Below are 11,071 nucleotides of genomic sequence, written 5' to 3' on the forward strand. Positions count from 1 at the left end.
TCACAAAGAAGTCATTGTTTTTTAAATTCTGTGAAAGATGACATAAAATCCTTTTGTAGAGACAATTTTAACATCCTCTTCTCCAAAATGACCAGTTTTTATGGCCAAACTCCATATCGGCTGGGATATTTTAATTGTTTAATTTTTGGGTTACCCATATGCCCAAACAATTAAATCTCAATTTTTTATGTGTTATATGCAAAATTGTTTTTTGGGTTATTCTCTACTCATCTTATTTATTCTACACTTAAAATTTCATAAGAAACGAAGCTCCCAGTAAAAATTTATGCAGGTTTTTCTATGGTAGCCAAAAAGAACAATTGTCATTGAACTTGAACCTTGAACCTTTTTGAAGTTCAAAGTTTGAATTCAACTAGAGCGGGCTTTGTAATTTTTGTTCTTTGAACTTGAACTATTGAACCTTTTTGGTTCAAGCCTGTAGGTTCAAAAGGTTCAAGGTTCAAATTTCGGGCTGTGTAATTTTTAGTCATTGAACTTGAACTATTGAACCTCGCAGGTTCAAGGCTCAAGGTTCAAAGTTCGCAGGTTTAGAGTGTGGATATTTTTTAAGATGATCATCGAGCTGAGAGTAAAAGTGTTTGGATGATTTTTGAGATAGCCACACTAACACATACAGAGTCCAACCTTCATGTTACAAAGGAAGATTCGACTTTTTGAAAGATGGATTTAATTATTAATTCATATGTTGATAACAAAGGATAGCAGTTGATAATATTTTTAAAGAATTGTTTCAACAGCTCACGGTATTACAAAAAATCTAAAGAGTTACAATCCTCCTCTATTATAAAGAGAGCTTTGTCATAAAATAGAGCTCATTCCTTCAAATGGCAGCTCAAAGTCGTGATCCATGTGCAAGTTTTGACATGTATATTGTTTATAGTTTTTAATGCAATCTGTAACCACAGATTTTCTGAGACAGAAAAATCAGTCTCGGTGCGGGGGGCATAACTTTTAATTGCACCATTGGATCAGACTCAACTTTTGATACGTTTTAGAAATCCTAGTTTTCTAAATCCTCACTAGAGAGATTGGACAAATATTATTGCATTCAAAAGTTATTGATCTCTGAGTATGGGTCTATACAAATTTCTGAGAAAAATATTATTACGAGAAACTCATGTTTGAAATGGAGATATAAAATAAATGACCACCTGTCAACACATAATTAGACGTGTTTAAATTAAATTCTCTTCAAATATTTTTCAGAAAGGAATGGAGGATAAAATATTTGAAGAAAAATTAAAAAGAGTTGTCGGAAGAAGATAGAAGATAAAGGGAAAGATTAATTAATAATCTTTTCAAGAATCAGTTATTGATAACTGAAATTCTTAGCTATATATATGTAATGAAAGAAAGGAGAAAGGGGTTCTTATTTTATTTTCTTTCTCTTTCTGTTGTAAAAGAAGAAGGGGCAGCATTGTTTTCTGGACTGCACAGTTTTGTTTTTCATAAGTGTTGAGTCTGTGAGCTCAGATTTTTGGACATTGATAGAATGAAGAAGATTTTGTTGATCTGTGGATTTGTCAATATTTTCTTTTTATTACAATGAGCTTTGTCTCTCTTGTAATTTCCTTTCATTGCCTTTTCTGTTACATCAAACTATGTATATGTATTTGATTCTGAAACTTTGATTTCAGAAATAATTTGTATTTGGAAAGAAATTTGTTGTTAACTCTTTGTCTGGGTATTTTGATCCCCCTTGTCCTTTGAGGCATGAGAGAGACTCGATCAGAGTCCAGAGCATTTTTATTTATTGGAAAGGGTATTTTCCTGGGTGTGGATAATTAAATTGTGTTTTACTTATCTTCATTCACTTCATTATAAATCTGCTATTCGCATCTGTGTCATGGCTATGAGCAGATGTTAGTTGCCTTTATTGCTTTCCGGTTAAAAGAGTATTCAGAAAATATACATTTTTATCCAACGGAGGGAGTTGTACCTTCATATCAAAATTCAGAGAGCACTTGCACTCACCACTGCAAGTGACTCAACTATTGGTTCTAGTTTTTGTCTTTTAATTTGGGCATTCGGTAGTCATTTTTGAAAGGTATTTAAGAAGGACAAATCTATTTACCAACAATTTGCTATGGTCAAAATGCAAGTATGTGTAAGAAAAACTATTCTTTTTTCAATCTTTCTAAACCTTCAATGCAAAAACATAAATCAATCTAAGGAACCCTATAAATTATTCTCTAAGGAAAGACTTTGTGATTAGCTACTATATTCTTTAGAGGATGCAATTGGATATGTATGATACATCCTTATTTCAACAAAAAAAGGAGAAGTTAATTTAAATACATTCTTGGAAATCAATGTGATATGATGTACACCTATATCCAAATTATAATTTCTCTGACTTCAAAAATTAATTTTTAAAAAATAATATACAACAAAAAATAATGAAAGATTGCCTAGGTCAATCTAGGGGTCCAACCTTCTAATTGTGCTGAGGTGGCGGTTGTTTTTCATGGCATATCTTTGGCCAAGGAGAAGGGTTTTAACAATCTCAACATTGAAGACGATTCAAAGAATTTCATCATTAAGCTCTATGATGACACATCCCCTGGGTGGCCTTTCAAGGATACAATCATTGATTTTTGCCACATTCTCTTTACTCTAGGATAGATCACATTTTCCTACAGTCTTAGGGAAAGAAAAAAATCAGTTGGCAAGTTGGCTAACCTAGGTCCCTCCACCAACTATTTGGAAGCATGGACTTCTATGCATAAAATCATAGGGGATGCTTGTGTCGTGGTCCTGTATAATTTAAGATTTAATGTGGCTTAAAGATTTATGAGTTTCCATTATAATAATGGTCCTTTCTATCATCTCTTGTCATCATGTCTCTATGTGGGCATCCTCTTTTGTTTTTTGTCTTGAAATTTTCTAATTTGGTTGCTTTCAAGATTTTTGGTTCTACTGTGCGCTAGCCTACCAAATGAGGTGACTTAATTTAGGTGAAGCACAATAAATGCATGACAAACTTAGAAAGGATGAGGTTCTTTGGTTGATTTTTCAAAGGTGTAAATTTTCATCCTACATTAAGGCTATGACTAGTCATGACCCCTCCCTTTCTGATTAGTTCATGCACTCTTGGGTTGAGGTTAGGGCTAGTATTGGGGAATGGATTTCACTATATCGATGGAGCGCATTGTGGCTACCACTAGCCTCTTGGTTAAAGGGGCTATGTTTTGTAAGAAGCACGAATGAATCTATAAAGAGGATTTCAAGAAATTTTTGGTGAGAGATGATAAAATACCTCAGATCCAATTTGAATTTAATAGGGAAGACCTCTAGGGGGAGTGGAAGTATGTGGTTGTGACTCAAATGAAGTATGTGACACTTGACAACAAAGATATAAGGTTTCATTCTCAATTTTTTCCTATGCTCAACCATTTTACGCATAGAGTTAAGATGATTTTACCTTTCTAGATTTTTTATTTTCTTTCTTAGTCAATTGTGATGGCCCAATCCAAGAATGTGCTACCCCTTCATGGGTTGATCCTTAGATTGTATAAGTTTTAGTTGAGCCTTGCCCTTACTTGTAGTCTCCAATCTAGAACCCTTCTCTGATTGTGGAATTAACTAATTCTCCTAAGCCCAAATATCAGGGTTCCTCCAACCTGGCTTTGATCACTCCCGCTATAGGTCTACCCCTCCATGTCAATATTCAATGCACAACCAAAATGAAATATCTTGAAACCATTGCTCAGACATAGAAGGAGAAGGGAAATAATGTTATGATTACTATGGATCAGGAAGTCTTATCGAATGACTCTTCTTCCTCCCAATCTACTTACTTTGAATGGGCCCCTAAATATTCGCAACCTAATGTAATTGGGTATTCTCCTAATCCATCTTCATCTATTCAAGTCTGCCCTCCACATTCCCCTATTTTTTCTCATGGAGAGTTTGATTTGGAAGAAACTTCTGATAAATTAAATGAGTTGTGCATTGCCTACAATAAATAGAACAAAATTACTAGAAGGCATTTGGCTTAGCTTTACACTGCGAAAAGAAAAATTAATATGTTGGAGGCTCTAGCTAGGGTGGATGTGAGGGCTATGGATTGGTCCTCTAAATATAAAGATAAGAGGGTGTGGGAAGAGGTTAAAAAATTGCAGTGAGACTTAAAACAAATGGGATTGCCTAGAAGAGGAGGTGAATATGCAAAAAGTGAAGGTAGCCTGAGAGGAGGAAAGGATGAATATGGTAAGGTATATCTTTGCTATTTAGGCTAAGAATGATGCAATAAAGGAAAATTTGGAAAAATATTGTGGCCTTTAGAAAGGAGCTAGTGTGAAAAAGACAAAGGCCTTGATGCAAGTTATATAGTAGGAGCTTGATAGGAAACATGCTAAGAGGAAGAGATCAATTGAGATTGTTGTTGGTTCTTTGGAACTGTTTGGTAAAGGTAAATTATATAATGTTGTTTCCCTTGATGTTACTCTAGATAAGGAGTTTGCTAAATCTAAAAGACTCTCATTTCAAGAGCACTAAATGTACTCAGTTAGGAGTGGCGGGTTGTAAAAACCCCAAAGTAGTAAGACAATCTATTTTTGTCTCCTTGGGGCTGTGTTTTAGGTTGTCTCACAACTCATGAGACCCCTATTTTTCACCAGTGTGTTGCTATGTAGTCATTTGGGCCCTTTCCCAGTTTACTTAATTAGAACAAAGAATCATGAAAAATTATCCATGCACTATATATTGGTGTGACAAACCAATATTTTAAAAATTGGAATTTTATCCTTTATATAAAAAAAATTATGCATGATGACATAACGTCACTTTTAAAATGTTGATTACTATAAAAAATAAGTTATTAAAAGTTATGTAAAAAGATTCACAATTTATTTCTTTTAAGAAGTATATATTTAAAATATACACAAAAAATCCCACATTCTTAATGGTTTAGCTACTATAGGTGCCACAAAGGGAAAATTGAGCGAGAAATACTTATTTCACTATTATGATTTGGCCAAAAAGTGGGACTCGTTATTGTGGGTTGAACCAAATAAATTAGATTCTTGCTCTAACCCTATTGATGAATTATGTTTCATGTGAGAAGGAGTTATAAATTTGGGAGCTAATATCTTATGTACCTTCTCAAGAATGTCTTTATTCCTTTACAAGTGGTATCAAGATAAAGATTAATTAGAATTGGCAATTGATGATTCTTCTTGAAACTTCTACTCTATGAGTCGTGCTTGAGAAAGTTTATAAAACGAAGAAGGTAGAACGATTTTAGATTAGGTTCTAATATGTTTTCCTATGAGTTCAAGGTGGGAGAGGGACTTTAGATAGTATTTTACAAGTTGGGAGTTCAAGGCTAGAGTTTTGCATGTTTTGGGTTAAGGCCATGATAGTTGCAAGTCTAGGCTTCCAATTTTCTCATATAACTTATGCAGGGTTCCTATATCAATTTTGTATTTTTTTGGGTATGATTGTTCATTTGGAAATAGGGAATCTATTTGAATCATCCAAAACCTAGTAAGGGATTTCATATCTATATAAACTTAAGAACTAGAGGAACATGGAAGTTATAAGGCAAAATCAACACCAACAAAATATTTATTTTCCCACTTAATTACTAATTAGGAAGATTCTACTTGTTTGAACTCCTTCGTTTCCCTTCCCATCTTCTATGTGTGCATTTTTGTGTTATATATATCTATGTGCGTGTGACATAGATGTCATGTGTTTGCACATTAGACTTCTTTATTTTCCTAGCAAGAGCACGAAGCCCGAGAGCACACCAACCCAGTGAGGGCCTTCACCAAGTAGTTTTTGCCACCTAATATAGAGGCACAAGCCTATAGGCTGAAACCTCTTCGGCTAAAAGCCAAGGATCATGTCTTCATCCCTTATGATGCCGGAGTCTTGCATTCAACAAGAGTTGATCCTTGATGATCTCATTTAAAACCATTCAACTTCACTAGTAGACCAAAAGCCCATTGAATTAGACCTATTTGAAATTTTTTTTTTTTTTGTTGATAGCTAATATCTTTTTTTAATGCAAGGTAGGTACAGAAGGGAGAATAGTAAAAAATAGAAACAGCAAAATGCTAAAGCCGACGTTAAATAGCAGCCATGGCTCCGCTTCAGAATTCCCATAATTTTAAAATTGCTTCTAATTCCAGACCGCCCATGAACTATCTTTAGACTCCTCATATTTAGATTCTATATTATCGGGCAGTGGTAAATTTTAGAAACATTTCGATAATAGCTTTCGCCAACAGTTTTCACTGAGTATTTTCAGCAACAAAAGAATTTTCGGGCAACTCCTGCTTTTCTTTCAACGGTTGAGCATTTCCATTGGCAATTTTTTTGAATGAGTTTTTAATTTTTTTTATTTTTATTTTTTTGGCTTCGATGACCGTTGGCTCTTTATTACTCTGCTAGAGTTTTATTTAGATACCATTTGCTTTTTATGGCTAAATTAAAGATGTTTCTAATATTTTTCCAATGGAAAAAATCTGTAGACTTGCCAATCAAGACATTTAAAATGCATTTTTTAAGTTGGTGATATTTGGTAACAATGCTTGGCGCCGGGAAAGATTCAAATACGCTAAAATTACAACAAAAATTCAGAATTTTAAAAGGCGCGATAGTTGACGGAAGATATTTTTTAAAAGAAGTCTTTTTTTTTTTATTGTTATTGAAGGAAACAGACAACACAGAACTATTTTACTGCAAATCTCTTGAGTTTTGTGCAGGTGAGAGGATAATACCGTAAATTTGTTTTGACGGCAATTGAACGTTTATTTTCTATGCACTAAATTGCTGGGATTGACTATTTTTCTTTAGTTTTATTATAGAATGGCTGGGTTTATAACAAACAGAATTCTAATTTGACAGTAATTCAATATTTAGTTCTGTGTATTACATTGCTGGTGTTTACTATTTTCCTTAATACCTGCATTAGAATGGCTGGGCTGATAAGGAATAGTATTATGTTTTGGCGGCAATTGAATGTTTAATATGTTCTTTGAATTTGCCAGTGATTGCTGGTGTTCACTTTTTTTTATTTCTCAAAATCTGTTAAAAGGTTAAAATGTATTAATTACTTGTCCGTCGATTATAAACCTGTGTGATTTTGATACTGTAGAAATCATGCGATCTATGTTTTAAGACTGGTATATAGCAAACGCGCTTTTGAACTACAAATTTGCTTCACATTTAAATTGGGTGAAATAAAATTTTAGTTTGTTGCAGTATTGTTGGCCCATTTTCTACACTATATTGGTTTAACTATGTGAGTTGAAGATGTTGATGAAATGGTCATTTTAATTTGAACTCAATTTGATTTTAATAGATAGATACACTGTGTCGTTGAATTGCAGGGAGGTCGGACCATTGTGGGGGAAAATATATAAATTTTGGCTTCTTTCTAGAGTGGAGATTTCAGTTTTATGATGTCTACTTGTAAATATTCTAATGTAGTGGAACCGGTAAGGAAGCTAAAGAAGAAAGATGGGTTTATAAGAACCAAAGGAAATGATGGAAAATGTGCTTTGCCAGATAACAGTCCCCCTGTAACAGCTAGGGCCAAAGGAACAAAATCCCAATATCAAAGAAGAGAAATGTTGCAATCCTGTAAAGAAGGCTTGCCAAGTCTAAAAAAACAGAATAGGGCAATATTGGGTGGAGAAGTCAATTCTGAACCTTTTAAAGTTAGGCACCCTTATTCAACAAAGAATTCAAAATCCTTTAAGGATAAGGCCTCTAAATATCCATTTGTAAATTCTTCACAGTTGAAAATCAATGCTGCAGCAACAGTTTCTGCCAAGTTGATGAAGAAGCCAACCAAGGTAATCAACAGAGTAAACTATTATTCTAACCCACCTGTTATAGATGACAATATTGAGTATAGTCTTCTCACTTCTGAAATAAGTGACCAAGAGTTGCTAGATTTGAATTTGCTCCCTGACGGACTTCAGCAACACAAATTGACTGTGACACCTGTTTTTACACCAAAGAAATCTGAAAGACCTATTGTTGGAGGATTTTATAGTTTTGATGGATCCAGGTTCAGTCCAATGGAAGAGGCTTCTCTAATCCTTCATAGCCCTATTGCAGATGCATATTCCATAGGTTATTATTCTAATTCAAGTGTAGTGAGTGATTCAGCAAATACAGATGATGATTTTGATGGTAATTTTCACAGTTCTGGATCAAATGAACAAGACCTGTTAGATTTGAATTCACTAACGGATGGGTATGTCAATACTCCTCTTTCTACACCAGAGAAATCTGATAGAGGATTTGATAGCTTTGATGGCTCCAAGTTCAGTCCAATTGAAGAAGCTTTGCTTGTTCTTAATAGTCCAAATGAAGATATGTTTTTAACTCCTCTTTCTTCAAAAGAAACATCTAAGAGAGTTTCTGTTAGAGGATTGCATAGCTTCGATGGTTACAATTTCAGTCCAATTGAAGAGGCTTTGCCTATTCTTAATGGGCCAATCAAAGATCCATTTATTTCTTCTGTTTCTACTGGCGTGATATCAGAGAATACGCCCACATACATGCTTCCTATACCAGATTGCATTTGGAATGCAGACTCAACAGTATCATTGCAGTCAAGTCCCACACAATGTTTTGATCCATGGTCTGAGGAAACAAAGAGCACTTCAGAGAATGGGGCCTCATATGATAAATGCTCTTGGAAGGGTAGCGAGTCTACTGACTCATGTTTCTTTTACAGTTCTAAAGCAGATAGAATGAAGCCCTCGCGTTTAGCATCACAGTGGACAACAGATACTTCTGCATTAACAATTTCTAAGAAAAAGAAGCAGCGCATAAATGACATTGGTGAAGTAGAATGGTTTTCTAATCTAAGATTTCTGAGTGATTCAGCAGTTGTAGATGACGAAGCTGGGTGGGGTCTCCTCAGCTCTGGAACTAGTGAAGAAGAATTGTCATCTTTGAATGTTCTCCCTGTTGGACTCTTTCCAAAGAAAGAGATTATTACTTCTACTTCTACAACAGAGAAACCAAAAATAGTCATAGCTGGAGGAATTCATAGCTTTGATGGGTCTAGGTTTAGTCCGATCGAACAGTCTTTCCTTATTGTTAATGACCCGATTGTAAATGAATATGCTTGCAATACTGATAAAGGAGGAGAAACATCTCAAGTTGTTGAACTCAAAGGTAAACATGATTTTTGTTCTTTATTGGAGGCAGAACTACTGGATGAAAAGACCCAAAACAAAAAGCTGGATCGGATATTAAAGGTGAGCTTCCATCTCTAGAAATTGTTTGTTCTGTCGCTGAATTTTTTCTCTTCATCATCTTTTATCAAAGAAGTTGTTCTAATTGGATCTTCTTTACTAATTTGATTTTCTTTATAATCTTAGTTACAAACAGATCTACTGGAAGTAAAAGCACAAATTAAATATCTGGGATGGTTGTTGGAGGTGAGGATACTAGGAAGATATTTAAATTCTACTACTCTTAAAAGTTATCAGCATTGATCCAAACATATTTTTACCCTCTTCAATCCATATTTTCCTTAAGAGATTGTATCATACTTCTGATTTTATCATACTAATTTGATCTTCTTTATAAAATTAGTTAAAACATTTCTTTTTATCAAATGAAAATGTTATTAAGACCTGATATACTCTGCTTTGATATTTCAGAGTTCCCTAAGGAGGGCGGACATGTTGCTTGCTATCAAAGCTTGCAAGACAGGATGAGCTAGTTACATAGTGTGGCAGAGGGAGGCAAATTTTTTTGTATGCAGTCACCATTTTCCACCATTGGCGAGATGTTTATGATGTTTTCTCCAGCCCATGTTGGATATGATGTAATTATTTAATCCAGATGCCAAGAAGAAAAGCCATGCATTAATTTCAGCCATTCTAGCTAATACTGCAAAAGAAAAATCTGACTAGCAAATGGCCTTGCATTTTGCGTCGCAGCATTCTTGTGTTCATGTTCAGGTTTCCGTTTACTGGAGACGCATTGCATGTACCTACTGAGATCATTTGGGAATGAATGCCCTGAAGAGGGGAAAAAAAGAGCCGGTGGGACTTTTTTCATATTGTTCATATCGTCATTTCTGAAATAGTGTTATAAATATTTTAAAAAATCAGATAAAATGTGTCTTTGGAGTGGCCTCCGAGAAACTCCTAGGATACATAGTGTCACAATGAGGCATTGGATTAAATCCAACGACAATTAGAGAATATTTAGAGATTCCCCCTCCTAAGAATATCAGTAAACTAACATCATTACAAGGAAAGCTCCAATCAATTTGCAGATTCATAGCACAACTCGTAGATAAGTGTCATCCATTTCAACATTCGCTTCACAAGAATATCAAGTTTAAGTGGGATGGCCAATACCAACAAGCTTTTCAACAGCTTAAAGACTATCTCTTGAATACACCAGTGCTTATGCCACCAATTCAAGTAAAACCATTGTTACTCTACATATCAGCAACAACGAAAATACTAGGGGCACTCTTGGAACAACAAGACCATGAAGGAAAAAAATGAGCCATCGACTATATTAGCCGCACATTGGTAGGATATGAGCTTAATTACACTCCAATTGATAGTCATATTTTTATAATCTAGACACATAAAATCATAAAAAGATAAATGACAAGAACAATAAACATTTATTTTAATATACATTAAATTTTGAAGACATTTTATTGATGATAATTTTTTTTTTTAAAATACGTGGGAAAGGACTCCAACTCATTACAGATCTAACACCGATCATCAGAAACCAAAGTTGTAACAAAACCAGTCACAAGAGACAGTAAAACAGGGCAACATTCAAATAGTGGAGTTGGAGCCAAATAGGTTATCACTTACTTTGGAAGAAAGAGCTCCAAATAGGTTATCACTTACTTTGGAAGAAAGAGCTTTGAGTCTACTTATCAAGCATCCTAATCTATGAAGGCTTATTAGTGTGATGCTTCTTCTTACATTGGACAATTGTCTAGTAGATCTGTTATTACAATCAAAACAATGCTGACCCAAAGACAAAAGTGGGGCGTCAACATGATGAATAACAACAATAGTAGTAGTATTAA

At 34.5% G+C, this 11,071-nt stretch overlaps 1 protein-coding gene across 1 annotated transcript in view; it reads left to right on the top strand.

Annotated features, from left to right (window-relative positions):
- The window catches only part of LOC131856157 (uncharacterized), a 29,038-nt gene extending 19,000 nt beyond the window's left edge, over nt 1–10,038 (top strand). Inside the window, exons 2-4 of the mRNA XM_059207580.1 lie at nt 7,365–9,254; nt 9,378–9,437; nt 9,663–10,038. Coding sequence (XP_059063563.1) covers nt 7,434–9,254; nt 9,378–9,437; nt 9,663–9,719 — 1,938 coding nt within the window. The 5' untranslated portion in view covers nt 7,365–7,433 and the 3' untranslated portion in view covers nt 9,720–10,038. The remainder of the gene's footprint in view (nt 1–7,364; nt 9,255–9,377; nt 9,438–9,662) is intronic.
- Nucleotides 10,039–11,071: the final 1,033 nt, after the last annotated feature.

Source organism: Cryptomeria japonica, chromosome 6, assembly GCF_030272615.1.
Source record: "Cryptomeria japonica chromosome 6, Sugi_1.0, whole genome shotgun sequence".
NCBI classification, from domain to species: Eukaryota; Viridiplantae; Streptophyta; class Pinopsida; order Cupressales; family Cupressaceae; genus Cryptomeria; species Cryptomeria japonica.